Source organism: Prionailurus viverrinus, chromosome D2 (genome assembly GCF_022837055.1).
Source record: "Prionailurus viverrinus isolate Anna chromosome D2, UM_Priviv_1.0, whole genome shotgun sequence".
NCBI classification, from domain to species: domain Eukaryota; kingdom Metazoa; phylum Chordata; class Mammalia; order Carnivora; family Felidae; genus Prionailurus; species Prionailurus viverrinus.
The window spans coordinates 52809791-52828193 of NC_062571.1; the positions used below are offsets into that span (position 1 = coordinate 52809791).

Genomic DNA, 18403 nt, shown 5'->3' on the forward strand with positions numbered 1-18403 from the left:
AGTTACAGATATCAGTAAACTGATATATCTATATATGTACCTGTATCATTAAAATTCAGTATTTATGGTTTTTGCTCTTTTGTGAGGTAAAATACTATGAAGTCCACAAATCTTAAACTATTTGATGAATTTTAACAGATGACGATACCTATGAAAACCAAATCCCTATCAAGATACAGACAGTACTGTCACCACTTTGTAGTCAATCCCTGCCTGTCCCTGCCCTCAAGTAACCATCGTTCTGATTTTTCCTCCATCATAGGTTACTTTTGCCAATTCTAGAAATTTGTATAATTGGAATCATAAACTCTGTGCTGTTTGGTTTTAAGGGTTTTTTTCCAGCATGATTTTTTAAAATTCATCTATGTTGTTATATATATCAATAATTCATTTTTTATTATTTAGTTTTATTCCACTGTATAAATACACCACAGTTAAGCCCTTCTCCTGTTAATGAACACTTGGGCTATTCCAAGGTTTTGGCTATTATGAAATAGCTGTTATAAACATTCTTGTACAAGTGTCTTTGTAGACATATATTTTCATTTTTCGTGGGTAAATATATGTGAGTAGAATTGCTGGATTTTAGGGTGGTTGTTTATTTACTTTTATAAAAAATTGCAGACCTTTTCCCAAAGCGGCTATATCATTTTATCTTCTTACCAGCAATATGTGTGAGTTCTGGTTGTTCCACATCACCATCAACATTTGGTGTGGTTGCTCCTTTTCACTGAAGCCATTCTGGTCGTTGTATGATAGTGTCATTGTGGTTTTTACTTTGTGTTTCCTTGATGGCTAATATATTCAACACTTTTTTATGTCTTAGTGGCCATTTGAAGACCTTCCTGTCTGAAATGTCTGTAGAAATCATTTGCCTATAGGTTGTCTTTTTATTACTGAGTTGTAGAAGTTTTTATATATATCCTGAAATACCAATCCTTTGTTAGATAGATGCTTCCTGCATATTTTCTCCCAGTGTGTGGCTTGCCTTTTCTTTTTCTTAATTGTCTTTAGATGAGCAGATATTTTTAATTTTGATGAAGTCTAGTTTAATAGTTGTTTTCTTTTATGGTTATTGTGTTCTGTGACCTAAAGTACCTTTTCTTATCTCTAATTTGTGAAGATAGTTACATATATTTTCTTCTAAAGTTTTGCAGTTTTAGCTTTTGTATTTAGATTTATCATCCATATTGAATTAATGTTTATGTTTACTATGAAGTACAAATTGAATTCTGTTTGTTTTTCAAAAAGAACCATTTGAAACATTTTTAAAAATTTATTTTGAGAGATAGCCTGAGTGGGGGAGGGGCAGAGAGAGATGGAGAGAGAGAATCCCAAGCAGGCTCTGCACTGCCAGCACTACTTAACCAACAGCCACCCAGGTGCCCCAAAGATAACCAGTTTTTCAAGCATCTTTTATTGGAAAGATTTTCTGTTCCCAGTCCCAATTGGAATTCTCTGGCACCTGTGTCAAAAATTTGTTCAAGTATAGGTGTAGATCTATATCTGTATTCTGTTCAGTCGTTTTGTCTCTCATGCCATCACCAATGTCTTGATTTTTGTAACTTTGCACTTACTAAGTTCTTAAAGTTAGGTGGTGTAAATGAGTTTTTCCTTTTTGAGTTATAGGATCAGGAACTGAGGCATTTGTGTTGATTCCTGTGAAACAGCAGTCTTCATTTCTTATCCTCTTTTCTAATTAGAAAAAATTATATACTGGAATTTGTTTTCACCTGTGAGAGAAGGCTAAAATTGTTATTTTTTCCCTGAATTGTTATTTTATAAAGTTGTTTTTCTGATTGTTGTAGTTCTTTATCCATTTTGCCTCTGCTTCCCTTCTTCCCTCCCTACTATTTCTGACAACTTTTTTTTCTTATGCTGAAAACTTAAAAAAAAAAATTTTAATGTTTATTTATTTTTAAGAAAGAGAGAGAGAGAGAGAGAGAGAGAGAGAGAGGGAGGGAGGGAGGGATTGGAAGGGTAGATAGAGAGGGAGACACAGAATCCGAAGCAGGCTCCAGGCTCTGAGCTGTCAGCACAGTGCCCGATGCGGGGCTTGAACTCACGGACTGTGAGATCGTAACCTGAGCCGAAGTCAGGTGCTCAACCTACTGAGCTACGCAGGCGCCCCATTATGATGGAAACTTTTAAGGTTTACTATCTTAGCAACTTCCAAATATGCAGTTCAATATTACTGACTGTAGTCATCATGCTGTACATTACATTTCCATAACTTATTTATTATAGAACTGGGAGTTTGTACTTCTTGACCTCTTTTACCCATTCCACCTCCTCCTTATCCCTTTCCCCTCTGGCAACTACCAGTCTGCTCTCTATTAGTTTTGTTTGTTCCTTTGTTTTTCAGATTCCACAGTAGGTGAAATCATAAGGTATTTGTCTTTCTCTGATGTATTTCACTTAGCATAATGCCCTAAAGGTCCATCCATGTTGTTGCAGTTGGGAAATTTCATTCTCTTTTATGGCAAAGTAGTGTCCCATTGTAGATACATACTGCATCTTTATCCATTCATCCATCCATGGACACTTAGGTTGTTTGTGTATCTTGGCTATTGTGAATGATGCTATAGTGAACATAAGTGTTCATGTGTCTTTTCAAATTACTGTTTCATTTTCTTCAGATAAATATCCAGAAGTGGAAGTGCTGGATAATCTGGTAGTTCTATTTTTCATTTTTTGAGGAACTTCATACTGTTTTCCATAGTGGTTGCACCAATTTACATCCCCACTAACAGTGCACAAGGGTTCCCTTTTTCCACATCCTTGCCAACACTTGTTATTGACAATGATAATTGTCATTTGGTAGGCATGAAATGATATCTCATTGTGGTTTTATTTGCATTTCCCTCGTGATAATGAGCATCTTTTCGTGTACTATTGGCTATCTGTATGCCTTCTGAAAAAATATCTGTTCAGAACCTCTGCCCATTTTTTAAAAAATTATTTTATTTATTATTTTTTAAATGTTTTAATTAATGAAATGATTTAATTTACATCCAAGTTAGCATGTAGTGCAACAATGATTTCAGGAGTAGATTCCCTAATGCCCCTTACCCATTTAGCCCATCCCTTCGCCATCAACCCTGTTTGTTCTCTGTATTTAAGAGTCTCTTATGTTTTGTCCCCCTCCCTGTTTTTATATTTTTGCTTCCCTTCTCTTATGTTCATCTGTTTCGTATCTTAAATTCTTCATATGAGTGAAGTCATACGATATCTTTCTCTTACTAATTTTGCTTAGCATAATACCCTGTAGTTCCATCCACATAGTTGCAAATGGCAAGATTTCATTCTTTTTGATTGCCAAGTAATACTCCACTGTGTGTGTATGTGTGTGTGTGTACATATACACACATACACACCGCATCTTCTTTATCCATTCATCCACTGATGGACATTTGGGCTCTTTTCATACTTTGGCTGTTGTTGATAGCGCTGCTATAAACATTGGGGTGCATGTGTCCCTTCGAAACAGCACACCTGTATCCCTTGGATAAGTACCTAGTAATGCAATTGCTGGATTATAGGGTAGTTCTATTTTTAATTTTTTGAGGAACCTCCATACTGTTTTCCAGAGTGGCTGTACCAGTTTGTATTCCCATCAGCAGTGCAAAAGAGATCCTCTTTCTCTGCATCCTCCCCAACATCTTTTGTTGCCTGAGTTGTTAATGTTAGCCATTCTGGCTGGTGTGAGGTAGTATCTCATTGTGGTTTTGATTTGTATTTCCCTGATGATGAGTAATATTGAGCATGTTTTCATGTGTTGGTTTGCCATCTGGATGTCTTCTTTGGAGAAGTGTCTATTTATGTCTTTTGCCCATTTCTTCACTGGATTCTTTGTCTTTTGCATGTTGAGTTTGATAAGTTCTTTATAGATTTTGGATACCAACCCTTCATCTGATATGTCATTTGCAAATATCTTCTCCCATTCAGTCAGTTGCCTTTTAGTTTTGCTGATTGTTTCCTTTGCTGTGCAGAAGCTTTTTATCTTGATGAGGTCCCAGAAGTTCATTTTTGCTTTTGTTTCCCTTGCCTCCGGAGACGTGTTGAGTAAGAAGTTGCTACGGCTGACATCATAGAGGATTTTGCCTGCTTTCTCCTCTAGGATTTTGATGGCTTCCTGTCTTGTGTTTAGGTCTTTCATCCATTTTGAGTTTCTTTTTGTGTATGGTGTAAGAGAGTGGTCCAGGTTCATTTTTCTGTGTGTTGCTGTCCAGTTTTCCCAGCACCATTTGCTGAAGAGACTGTCTTTATTCCCTTGGATATTCTTTCCTGCTTTGTCAAAGATTAGTTGGCCATACGTTTGTGGGTCCATTTCTGGGTTCTCTATTCTGTTCCATTGATCGGAGTGTCTGTTTTTGTGCCTACTGTCACTGTATTGTCTTGATGTCTTAAGCCACTGTATTGTCTTAATGATTACAGCTTTGTAATTCAGCTTGAAGTCCGGGTTTGTGATGCCTCCAGCTCTGGTTTTCTTTTTCAAGATGGCTATGGCTACTTGGGGTCTTTTCTGGTTTCATACAAATTTTAGGATTGTTTGTTCTAGCTGTGAAGAGTGCTGGTGTTATTTTGATAGGGATTGCTTAAGTTTTTATTTTAATTCCAGTTAGTTAACATACAGTGTTACATTAATTTCAGTTGTAAAATATAGTGGTTCAACAATTCCATACAACACCCAGTGCTCATCATGACAGGTGTTTTTCTCAAAATCCCCATCACCTATTTCATCCATCTCCCCACCCAGGAAGGGCAATTTTATTTTTTTATTTATATTTTTTGGGAGAAGGGCAATTTTAAAAGGTTAGTCTTAGCCTTGGCTAAGAGCCACTGCTTTTTAAATTTTTCACTGAATCCTGTTTTTTCTCTTACTTTCCGAATATGAGCGTTTCCCTAAGATTTTTATCTCTTATCATTCTCACAAGTTAGTTCTTACCCATGTGCTTTGCTATCTTCTCTTGATCTCTTGATGTTGTTCTTTTAGGCATTTTTAGTTGGATGTCTCACTGTCACTTCAGCTTAACATAACCAAAACTGGAATTTAAAAAAAATTTTTTTTGTAATGTTTATTTCTGAGACAGAGAGAGACAGAGCATGAGTGGGGGAGGGACAGAGAGAGAGGGAGACACAGAATCAGAAGCAGGCTCCAGGCTCTGAGCTGTTAGCACAGAGCCCAACGCGGGGCTTGAACTCACAAACCGTGAGATCATGACCTGAGCCGAAGTCAGAGCTCAACTGACTGAGCCACCCAGGCGCCCCAAAAACTGGAATTTTTTTAACAGTAAAATTCCTTTTTAAATCCACAGTTGCAAATCTTGTCACCATTTTCTTCCAAAAAGCCTCATATGTTCATCTTTTCCCTGTTTTCATTGCAACAACCCAGTCAAGGGCCATAGTACTTCATGACTAGGTCCTGACTCATCTCTGAGGCTCTAGGTGGTCTCTGGTCCATTTCATCCTGCATGTTGTGCTAGACTTGTAAAGTCCTTTAGTGCCACTCTGAAGGCATCCCTCCCCTGCTTAAAAACATTATTTTTGTTTTCCTTTATTTTTAGCTTTTTTGTTTTTCTTTTCACACCTTTAAATTCCTCGTCTCTTAGCACTGGGTGTTGTATGGAAACCAATTTGACAATACATTTCATAAAAAAAATAATTAAAAATAAATTCCTCATCGCTTACTATTTCTCAAACTTCCTCCACTTAAGTGTAGTTAGCTTTCTTGCAGAAGTATACTATATGCTCACTCACTTTCTGTGCCTCACTCATTCTCCCTTCTGAGTCTGAGCTCCCGTTTCTTTTGTCAGGAATTCCCTACCCTCCACCCTCTATGCTTATCCAGAATTCATCTGTTGACATTCTTCCATTTATACCTTGTACTCAGGCCATGATTAGCTGTTTTTAGGTCCCTGGACAATGCCTCACTTACCATCCTCACCTCAGTCTGTTTGCCAAGATGACCCTACAACTCCTGACTTACCCCATTCTTTAAAAACATCACAAGTGTTAACTTCGGTGGGACAAGCCTCCACTTATCACCTGAGAAGAGTTAAGCATCCAGTGTGTCTCACGGCAGCCTGCGCTTACCTCAGTTATATGTTATGTTTTCTTATTTACTTATATGTCTATCTCCCATATTAGTCTCTACATTGTTTTGAGGTTATGAAGACATTAGGTCTTACTCATCTTTTAGTATTTCTCAATAAACACTTGAGTACTGAGTGAATGAATCAATGAACTTGGGCTGATTGGAAAGCTTTTCCTTAGCTGCTTAGAATCACTAAAAATTGACAAAAGCATATTACATTTAGGACAGTGTTTTCAAACTTTTAGCAGTGAGGTCCTGTTTCCAATAAATCTTATGCAGAAGTTGAATAAATAAAACAGATAATACAAAGTGGAAAGTATAAGCTAGAAATGGTATGTGATTGTGTTTCTGTGTAGTGAGGAAACTGACAAGGTCAAGCAGATAGAGCTCAATTTAAAAAATTTCATATTTTATAATGATAAAATCTTGTGTGCCTGTTTTGTTTTTTATAAGAGGCCAGCATTATCAGTCTTGCCCATACTAGAATTGATAATTTCTTTCTCTTTTAAAGTTTATTTATTTATTTTGAGAGAGAGTGAGCGAGCAGGGGAGGGGCAGAGAGAGAGAGAGGGAGAGCGAGAATCCCAAGCAGGCTCTGCACTGTCAGCATAGAGCCCAACGTGGGGTTTGAACTCACAAACCATGAGATCATGACTTGAGCTGAAATCAAGAGTCAGACACTTAACTGACTGAGCCACCTAGGAGTCCCAGAATTGATCATTTCTAAGTCTGAAAAATTAGGTTCTCCTGATGGAGGAGGCTTCTCTGACCAATAGTCTTTAGACTGGACCTATTTATAGGGCCTCTCTGTGATTACAGTTACCTGTCAAACAAGAAGACTATTTTTGTTATGCAAGCCCTCACACAGTCTTTAGATGGTAATTTTAAAAACATGGCCCCACATGGGGCTCCTCTATGGCTCAGTCGGTTGAGCATCTGACTTCAGCTCAAGTCATGATCTCACAGTTCATGAGTTTGAACCCCATGTAGGGCTCCCTGTGTGTAGGGCTCTCTGTTGTCAGTGTAGCCCGCTTCGGATCCTCTGTTCCCCTGCCCCCACCCCTTCCCTGCTCGTGCGTTCACGCTCTCGCTCGCTCTCTCTCAAATAAACATTAAAAAAAAAGAAAACATGTCCCCACAAAAATTTGTACATTAACCTTCATGAAATAACTTCATAATAGCTAATGGGTAGAAACAACCCAGATATCCATCAACTAATGAATGGATAAATACAATGTGGTATATTTCCATATAGTGCAGGATATTAATTGGCAAGAAACAGGAAAGAATACTACATTCATTACTACAGTACTGATGAATCTTGAAAGCATTGTGCTAAATGAAAGAAACCAGTCACAAAAGATTATGTACTGGATTAGTCCATTCATATGAAATATCTAGAATAGGCACACATATAAAGATAGAAAATAGATAAATGGTTGCATAGGGCTGGAAGGCAATGAAGAATGATTGTTAACAGGTATGAATTTTATTTTGGGTATGATGAAAATGTTCTAAAATTGTGATGGTTGTACAACTCTAACAAAATAAAAATCATTTTAATTGTACACTTTATTTCTTTTTAATTGTACACTTCAGATGGGTCTTTTGTATGTGAGTTATATCTCAGAGTTGTTAAAGATGTATTGAGCAGTCTTTTAATGTGGCTTGTAAAGTAGTCTGATGTCACAGGGTTATAGCTTTAGGCAGCTCCTGGTAAGTAAAATATTCGTGAATATTGTACCAATTTCTTTCCCTTTTTTGCCCCCTCCTACTTGGGCATTTTTACTGGAAGGGAGGTCAAAGAAAGAATGAAAATAATCCAGTTAGCAATACTTAGCCAATTATCAGTAGCTGCCCCCAAAGTTTTTAAGTTGAGAAGAGTTTTTCCCTGAAAGGACATTTGTGAGTTTTGATATTTGTTAATTAGGTTAGTTTATATTTGTTGATAGTTTTCTCATTTCACCAAACTACTGTGTTGGCCTTCTGTGTAATGTTCTCCTAGACTTATCAGATATGTGTAAAGGATAGGTAATTTTGTTGATCTCAGTAGACTTTGTGTGTCCATAGCTGACACACAATGATCCGTTAGTTTCAGGTTTACAGTGTAGCATAAGCAGTATAGTCAATGGTATTGTAATAGTGTTACATGGAGACTGTCCTAGAGAATACAGTGCTAATGTTAAATTAATCAAGTTTAAAGTTGGGAGGTTTGGACATTTTTTTTAGTTTACTGAATACCAGCAATACTAAATTTTGTGAAACTTAAAATTGAAACAGCTTGCTGTTGCCCTTTGGTTTACAGAGTATTTGGGGTTGATGTCATTAATGATTTTTAATTTCTCTTTTTCTAATAGGTCACTACTGTTTTTAATGAAGTCACATCATCTTTCGATTTAAATCCTCAAGTGTTACAGCAGTTAGATAGTAAACGACAGCAGGTCCAAATGACAGTTACAGAGACCAACCAGGAGTGGCAAGTGTTGCAATTGAGAGTGCATACTTTTGCTGCGTGTGCAGTTGTGAGTTTGCAGCAGCTTCCGGAGAAGTTAAATCCTATCATAAAACCATTAATGGAAACAATTAAAAAAGAAGAGAATACACTAGTGCAAAACTATGCAGCTCAGTGCATAGCAAAACTCCTTCAGCAGTGCACAACAAGGACACCCTGCCCCAATTCAAAAATTATTAAAAACCTCTGTAGCTCACTTTGTGTGGACCCATATCTAACTCCTTGTGTCACATGTCCAGTACCAACACAGAGTGGCCAAGACAATTCTAAAGGTATATGTCTGAACCTTCATTTGGGATAGGGAATTAACCATTTACATCTGTTTTCATTGACTTGTAGGTATCATTTAAGCACAAATCCAGTTTATGTGAGAGCTTTTTCCCATTTTGTATATATTGGTAATATAAATATATAATATATATAAAAAATATATATATATATTCCTCTAAACTCAAATAAGGTATTCATAAAAGACCTAAAAAAAACCCTGATATTTCATATAAGATGACTGAAATCTGTGAGACAGGTGTTAACCCTTAACCTCTCTTTCAAGAACATCTTTATAGGATTTTACTATTAATGAGGCTAGAAACGTAATTGTATCAAATGTTGAATGCAAATTCTTCTATAAAACTCTTGTTTCTCTATTTTAATGCATGCTTTGTAAGATAAGTGAACTCTGTTACCTTTAGTAAATAATGTGTAGCCATTCTGATTTCATCTGGAAAATAAGAATTGCTTTCTGTAGGCTAGTATCAAGGACCAATGTTTCTTTCCATGCCTTAGTCCAATATGATTTACTTATTTATTTTTGTTAGTAGGATTTTGGAAAAGCAAGTTATTCAAAATGTAATAAATTTACAACTTTAGTATGGTATATGTATTGAAAAATATGTGAACAAACTGGAAGAGGAAAGTTGCATTTTGAATATTAACATCTTAAAACTATAATAGGGTGACAGTCTTTCCCCAGCCCCACTCCTGTCACCCCCTTATGCTATTTGAGTCAGTAATATTTTGCAGTGGTCGATGTCTCTGAATTTATGGTGACTATGGACATTTCTTTTAGAACAGACATTTCTTGCAGTGTTTTTAATTTTCTTTTTATGCCTAGAAGCAGTCGTTGATTTTTTAAAAATTAATATACTTTAACTGAAGGCCCCAAATCATTCTTGTGTGTTCTATTTCTTGTTAACATGATTCTACAACTTTGTATTAAGTATAGTCTCATGCAAATATCAAAACAATTAATGTTACAAATTATTGACTGTTCTGCTACCATTTCATTGTCTAAAGAAAATGTCATTGGCTTTTAGAAATTGAGGCTTAAAAGACATAGTTTTAAAAATATGTTGTATCTCTTTTGGAGCAGGAAGCATTTGGTCACCTATATTATCCTTAAAAAGTTATTTAACTTTTTCCTTTTAGGATCCAACTCTGAAAAAGATGGGATGCACCATACGGTCACCAAGCACCGAGGTATAATTACACTCTACAGGCATCAGAAAGCTGCTTTTGCTATCACAAGTAGGCGAGGTCCTACCCCCAAAGCAGTAAAAGCTCAAATAGCTGATCTTCCTGCAGGAAGTAGTGGAAACATCCTTGTTGAACTTGATGAGGTAAATAGGTGTTTTGTTTTCGACCACTCTGATTTTTAAACAGATATCTTACAGATTGAGAGCTAAATTGTCATATGAACCTCCAGTATTGTATTTTTATATTTTTCAAAGTGAAAGAACTGGAATTAATAATCTTTCATAGTAGTTTCACAACATGATCCAGAAAAACTGCAAGCTTCTTTACAAATTTCTGTTGATACTTAATTTATAAGTGTCAAATAATTATTGCCTGCTTGACTTTTTTTTTTTTTTTTTTTTTTTTGCAGTTCCATTATTAACAGTGAAATGAATGTTCTAGGTAGCTCTTTAGGTTGCATGACCTAGAAACTTACCTGAGTTCAGCAATAAATTATCAAGGCTAAAAGACATGTGTTTAATATATTTCTGTAACATATAGACCTATTTTAAGTTTCCTTTTTAAATTAAAATCTTATTACCTGTATTTGTTTTAAAATCTTCTATCAGTGATTTTTCACCTATTCTATTCATTACATAATTTTAATAAAAAATTTACTGTGACTTTGATATTTATATCTATGGCTTGCATAGTTCTTCCTTTAGTTAAAAATAATTATAAAAATATATGCCTCTTTTGGGGAGGCAGGGGTTTTTTTTTTTTTTTTGGTATTATATTGAAATTATTGCTGAGTAAGAGGCAACTAATCTTGTGATTAGATAAAACAGATGCTCTTAAAGGATCCCTTAAGTGAATATGAATATAAGGACAGATCATCTTCTCTCCTTATCTTCTAACTGCTAAGTTTCTTTGGGAAGGGAGAAGAACTAAAGAACATGTCACTTAGGACTATCTCTAGAAACAGCACATATTCTTTATTTCCAGCTCCAAAGAATTATTTTACTTTGGATATAAAACTCTAGTTTGGGGTTTTATGTTCATGTAAATTTAATTGTTGAAAGGTGTTTATAGTGATAAATATGTTTATAATGATAAATATGTTTAGTTGCTTAATTGGTTAAATTCTCTTAATAGAATTTCAAATGCATTATAGTTTTTTCCAAAATTCTCTTTTCAACTAACATTTCATATTAGGCCCAGAAGCCTTACCTGGTTCAGCGGAGAGGAGCTGAATTTGCCTTGACAACTATAGTGAAGCATTTTGGTGGTGAAATGGCAGTGAAGTTGCCACATCTCTGGGATGCTATGGTTGGACCATTGAGGAATACAATCAACATAAATAATTTTGGTGTGTACGTTTTTCTGAGTTGGACTTTGTAAAATTATTTGCAAGGTGATACACACTTAAATCAATATATTTTAATAGATGGAAAGTCCCTCTTGGAAAAGGGAGATGGTCCTGCCCAAGAATTGGTGAATTCTCTGCAAGTTTTTGAAACCGCAGCAGCATCAATGGATTCTGAGCTTCATCCCTTGGTAACTAACTACTGCAAGTGTAGTTTTTTTCTAATAAAACAAATGGTTTTATTAAAAAGTCTTAAGGCTTAAAAAATGTAACTTTGATGTCATCCCTAGTAATTGCATTTTCTTTTATGTGTTATAACTAGATTCCTTCTTTATTGACAGCACATTTCTTTTTTTTTTTATATGAAATTTATTGTCAAATTAGTTTCCATACAACACCCAGTGCTTATCCCAAAAGATTCCCTCTTCAATGCCCATCACCCACCCTTCCCTCCCTCCCACCCCCCATCAACCCTCAGTTTGTTCTCAGTTTTTAACAGTCTCTTATGCTTTGGCTCTCTCTCCCACTCAAACCTCTTTTTTTTTCTTTTTTTTCCTTCTCCTCCCCCATGGGTTTCTGTTAAGTTTCTCAGGATCCACATAAGAGGACAGCACATTTCTTAAGGGCTTCGAGTCAGAGCTGGGTGCACAGACGTTAAAGAAAACCCACTTTGGGAGCTTTGAATATAGAGCAGTGGAAATAGGGCTCTGATGACACAGAAGCCAGGTGTAAACAGAAAGGAAGTTATGGCCCTATTAATTTATGCCACGTTAATAATATAACTCTAATTAACAGGTGATAAAAATTCTTTCTAAGTATAAAGGTAGAAGGAAGTTACCTGCCTGAGATAAAGCTAGTCAGTGGCAAAGAAAGAACACTGGTTTGTAGACTATTGTATATTAAAATGAATATTTCTTACAAAAAAAAATTGTGGCAGGAGAAAAATAGAATAGAGAATTAAGTATCTTTTTTCCATAGAAGAAAACCGTATTCTTCCCATGTAACTGCAGTGGGAAGCTCTGCAGTATATAGCATTGTTAAGTGCGCTATCTCCTGTTCTTTATTCATGTTAACAGAAAAGGGAGAATCTAGGAGAGAGAGAAGAACGAATCTTTTCTATTTGTATAGTAATGAACTTCTGTCTTTTTCATGTTAAATTTTGTTGATTTATCATTAGTAGAGAAGGGCAGAATCTGTATGCTCTCACCCTTCTGTGATCAGCTTAACAGTCCTTACAGCTTACAGCTTACAACCTTACAGCTAGTCTGTTGAGCCTGTACCTGGCTCTTAATCAACATAAATCCTGGTGTTCCATACAGTAGGCTTTCATTAATGAGATATGTCATGCTACTGTGATCATAATGCCTGTGGTAAGCCAGGAAGTTAAAGTGGAAAGTACTTACCAAAGGATGGTGCCTAGAACGAGTTCAGGATCACTCAACTCAGTGAATAGGAAGTACGTATTTAGGGGTGCCAGGCTAGCTCAGTTGGTAGAGCATGTGACTCTTGATCTCAGGGTCATGAGTTCAAGCCCCATATTGGGCACGAAGCTTACTTAAAACAAACAAACAAAAAAGTAAGTACTTAAACCTAAGCCAGAGCTACCAAATTGGGAGGGGACTGGTGATGTGTGGTATCATTTCCCCTCCCAAGGGGAGAATCTTAGTGCCTTTTGATGTGAACCCTGCTGCCTTAAGGGAAGAAAATGAAGAGTGAAGTTCTGCACCTTTTCTTTTTTTAGAGAGAGGGAGAGCAAGTGCGAGCGGGGGAGAGAGGCAGAGGGAGAGAGAAAGAGAATCTTTTTTTTTTTTTTTTTTTAATGTTTATTTTTGAGAAAGAGAGAGAGTGGGAGTGGGAGAGGGACAGAGAGAGAGGGAGGGAGATAGGATCTGAAGCAGGCTCCATGCTGACAGCAGAGAGCCCCATGTGGGGTTCGAACTCATGAACCGTGAGATCATGACCTGAGGTGGAGTCAGACGCTCACCTGACTGAGCCACCCAGACGCCCCCTGCACCTGTCTTTTAAGAAGAGTTTTAATATATTAATTTAGATTTAGATTAATTTTTTATTGAAGATGTTTTGACAATAATGTTTGAGGTAATTGGAGATACTCTTGGATTTAGAGCCATTTAGAATATTGAGAACCTCTGAGTATGGGCTATTATAGGTATATTTTAAACACCCCCTAATGAATATTCTGATTGTCTTAAACTTTTTGTTTTTAGTTGGTACAGCATTTGCCTCATCTTTATATGTGCCTTCAATACCCCAGCACTGCAGTGAGGCACATGGCTGCTCGTTGTGTAGGCGTTATGAGCAAAATAGCTACCATGGAAACCATGAATATTTTTTTGGAGAAGGTTCTTCCATGGCTGGGGGCAATTGATGACAATATCAAACAAGAGGGTGCAATTGAAGCACTTGCATGTATCCTTTTTTAATTTGACAAATGTTAGAAATTATATTCATTTTATTTAAGGATGACTGAAATAAAATTGACTTATTAAAGTATGTTCATAAATAACCTGTGGTGTTCCCAAAAGAAAACTGCTTTGTTACATTTCATATGAAAGTATCTTTATATTATAAATACATTACAAATATATTTACATTTTATTATGAAAATTTTCACACAGAATGTTTGAAGAGTTACTATTTTAAGAGATCTTTTTAATAGGCAAAAATAATTGTATATACTTATGAAACATATTTCTAGTAACCGATCTATTGGTTTATAATTAGTGTCTTATTAATACTAATTAGGTACTGTGTATGTAGTCTGTATATTATAAATATGTTTTCAAAGTTCATTATGTGGGTGGAAAATGACTAAATAACTAGAAATATATAAGCAAGCTTTTTGCTATTGGTACAGCATCCATTGATGTTCTTTAACTCGAAGTATCTGAAAGATATTTCTAAGAGCAAGAAAGATGGATGGAGATCAAATCAATAGAAACTCTGGTTCAGAAATGCTGAAGATTGCAGGAGGACTGAACTTACTGGGCCCTGCTATGTCCAGTTATGATTGTCAAGATCCTGGTGGGAAATTTGGAATTAATCTTTGAGTGACATTGAATTGTGCTACCTTGCTGGCAATGTAACTCACTTTATTTTGGTGTTGGAATTTTAGAAACTTGAAAGAATTTTTCTATGAGAAAAACCTGATTGGAACCTCTAGCATTTCTCAGATGATAAACAATTTTATAGTCCTAAGAGAAGGTTAAATGATGTTTACAAAAGAACAGTGTACAAATGCTGTTATAATTGAATCAGGGATCTTGAGGGAGTCTATTCCCTCATGATATAGATGAGAAAGTGAGGAAGCATGTTACAAGTTACAGTCTTGGTGTATCAACTTGAAAATAATTACCTCAGAACAGCTTGAAAATTTCCTTAATAACTTATTCAGGTGTAATGGAACAGCTGGATGTTGGTATTGTTCCGTATATTGTCCTTTTAGTTGTGCCTGTGTTGGGAAGAATGAGTGATCAGACAGACAGTGTAAGATTCATGGCTACACAGTGCTTTGCAACACTAATTAGACTCATGCCACTTGAGGTAAGTTGAAGATACTCAGTTTATGGACTTCATGTTTTCTATATTTTCATTTGTAATAATTGTAACTCTCTTAAAACAGTGTCAGGTTAAAAACAGACCTCTGGAGTATGTTCACATTACAAGCATTAAAAGTTTTTTACCTTAATGGGTATTTTTTTAACACAGGGTTTTAAGTAAAACTGTGGTTTCTAAAAGAATGTTTACTCATTGATGCAATTCTAGAAATAGAATTGTTCCTAAGTATCCCTGGTAACAGCTAGGTAAAGATTCTGTGCTGAAGTTTACATGAAAGGTAAATTGAGAGATGATAACTGAAAGCTTAAAAAGCAAGTGAAGTCTCTGTGGGGGTGTGGAGAAAGCAGATTAGAAGGTCGGTTGGAGAATTTTGGAGTATACTCCTAGGCTGGAAATAATATATATAGCCAAGGCAGGAAAAAGAAGTGACTTGAAAGAAGGGAAGGGGCAAGACCTTGTTGCCAAGCTGCTTAAAACATTTTGATGGGATTTTTATTTTTTTTATTTTTTATTTAAAAAAAAATTTTTTTTTTCAACGTTTATTTATTTTTGGGACAGAGAGACACACAGCATGAACGGGCGAGGGGCAGAGAGAGAGGGAGACACAGAAATGGAAACAGGCTCCAGGCTCTGAGCCATCAGCCCAGAGCCTGACGCGGGGCTCGAACTCACGGACCGCGAGATCGTGACCTGGCTGAAGTCGGACGCTTAACCGACTGCGCCACCCAGGCGTCCCTTGATGGGATTTTTATAATTGAGGGAATAAGTAGATACATAGTTCATCCATGTTGTAGTATGTATCACTACTTCTGTTTTATGGTCAAATAGTATTCCGTTGTATGGATATACCATGCTTTGTTTATCTGTTCACCAGTTGATGGCAGTTGATGGACTTTTGGATTATTAACCATCTTTTGACTTTTTTTAAAAATTTTTTAATGTTTATTTATTTTGAGAGAGAGAGAGAGAGAGAACAGGGAGGGGCAGAGAGAGAGGGAGACACAGAATCCAAAGCAAGTTCCAGGCTCTGAGCCATTAGCACAGAGTCCCATGCAGGGCTTGGACCCACGAACCACGAGATCATGATCTGAGCCAAAGTCGGACACTTAACCAACTGAGCCACCCAGGTGCCTCCATCTTTTGACTATTACAAGTCAAGTTAACTGAACATGCACTTGCAAGTCGTTGTGTGGGTATATACTTTTGTTTATTTTTATAAATTATTTTAAATGTTTTGTTATTTATTTTGAGAGAGAGAGACAAAGTACTTAAGTTGGGGGCAGGACAGGGAGAAAGAGAATTCCAAGCAGGCTCTGTACTGTCAGTGCAAAGCTTGACGCGGGGCTTGATCTCATATGAGATCATGACCTGAGCTGAGGTCAAGAGTTGGGTGCTTAACCAGCTCAGACACCCAGGCGCCCATTTTAAATGTTTATTTATTTATTTTGACAGAGTGAGAGAGAGCATGCACACATGTGAGTGGAGGAGGGGTAGAGAGAGAGGGAGAGAGAGAATCCGAAGCAGGCCCTGGGCTCCGTCTCACTAACCATGAGATCATGACCTGAGCCAAAATCAAGATTCAGATGCTTAACTGACCGAGCCACCCAGGTGCACCTATATGTTTTAGTTTTTTTGAGCAGATATCTAAAAATGGGATTACTAGGGTCATATGATATTGAAATTCTTAAGAAATTGCCAGACTGTTTTTCCAGAGTAACTGTACCATTTTGTGTTCCTCCAGCGAAGTATGAGCATAAGTTGGGTAACCTCTGTGAAAAAAGTTTGGCTATATCTGCTGAAGTTGAAGATTCCCATCCAATAACCAGCAAATTCATCCCAGATATATAGCCTAGAGAAATTCATACACATGTACCAAGACATAGCTTTAAGAATATTTATCATAGTATTATTTATAGTAGTCTAAGACCACTCAAATGTTCATCATCAGTGGAGTAGATATGTTAACTGGATGGTGATGGTGATGATGATACTGCAAAAGAATGAACAAAGTAAAGGCACAACAGTACTAATCTTTAACATAAGATTCCATTTTTATGAAGTTCAAAAATAAGTAAAAGTACATGGGATGCATACTTAGGTGGTAATGGTATGAAGAAAAGAAAGAGGTTGCCATGAAAGTTAGTAAAGTGATTTTAGATTTTAGATTTCCCTTTAGTAAAGGGAAAGGAGAGTTGGTTATCACTGGGAGGGAACATATGGGGTCTTCTAGGATTATGGCAGGGCTATTTTTATTGATCTGGTAATGGTTATAAAGTTGTTTATTTATAAAACTGTACATTTATTTATATATTTGTCTATATGAATAGTTTATTCCACAATAAAAAGTATTAAAATAAGTACCATGGCCAATAAAATGAAATACTACACTATTATATTGAAAGACACAAGTCATTTCCAGAATAGTTTCCATTTTTGCTTCCTAGGTCTGACTCATATTTTTTAATTCTTGGACCTTGCATCATCTTATTTGTAAACTAAATTGTTAGTCCCCTTGGCCCTTTTCCACTTTGGAATCAGTGAGTGATAGGAAACCACCATGTGTTCTTTGAGCAAAGGAGTAGATGATGAACAAATGTTTTAGGAACATTAATCTAACAGCTAAAAGCAATTTAATAGCTGTTAGGAAATCAGTTTAATAGCTGTTTATGGATTAGAATGGAAGTGACCCAAAACACAGCCCAATCCACTGTGAGGAGATAGTCAATTGTTTTTAAGGGGATACTAACAATATTTGATAATCAGATTGGCAAAGAAAAGAGACTCTGACCATTAGAGGTTGAGAAAAGATTAGTCAAACTCTCTTTGATGTGATCTGTATTATACTCTCACCATGATAGAAAAACAGGAGTCAGGGGTGCCTGGCTGGCTCAGTTGGTACAGCATATGACTCTTGATCTCAGGGTTGTAAATTCAAGCTCCATCTTGAATGTAGAGATTACTTAAAAGTAAAGCCTTTTAAAAATAAAACAGGACCAGATATATCCTCCCACCATAAGTAGAAGACTAGACAAAATGAATCAAACAGTGGTTTTCGATACTGAAGAGCAGGCAACACAGGATAGAAATCATGAGAGAAAAGAAACAAATGAAGTGCCCTAGCTTACTGCCTAAAGTAAGTTTCCAGGCCATCGGACAGGGAAGTGAAACCTAAACAGAACCTCACAGTTTCACCAATTTGAATAGTCAAGAGTTCAGAGTGTAGGTAGGACAAGATTGCTAGAATTTGCAAGGACCCAAGAAGTAGTTGCAGAGAAGAAGCTCCAGATGTCCACGCCAGGGCTGAGTATTCATCTGGGCATATGTGTGAGAATGTATGTTTGAGACTGGGAGAAAAAATGATTGAAAGGAGTAGGTGGAACAATTCCCAGAGCTCACA

At 36.4% G+C, this 18403-nt stretch overlaps 1 protein-coding gene across 2 annotated transcripts in view; it reads left to right on the forward strand.

The window, feature by feature from the left end:
- The window catches only part of BTAF1 (B-TFIID TATA-box binding protein associated factor 1), a 119773-nt gene that overhangs the window by 67062 nt on the left and 34308 nt on the right, over positions 1-18403 (forward strand). For both annotated transcript variants that reach the window (XM_047825206.1, XM_047825207.1), the window contains 6 exons: positions 8455-8881; positions 10038-10228; positions 11280-11433; positions 11512-11621; positions 13656-13857; positions 14843-14991. In XM_047825206.1, the coding sequence (XP_047681162.1) occupies positions 8455-8881; positions 10038-10228; positions 11280-11433; positions 11512-11621; positions 13656-13857; positions 14843-14991 (1233 nt within the window). The remainder of the gene's footprint in view (positions 1-8454; positions 8882-10037; positions 10229-11279; positions 11434-11511; positions 11622-13655; positions 13858-14842; positions 14992-18403) is intronic.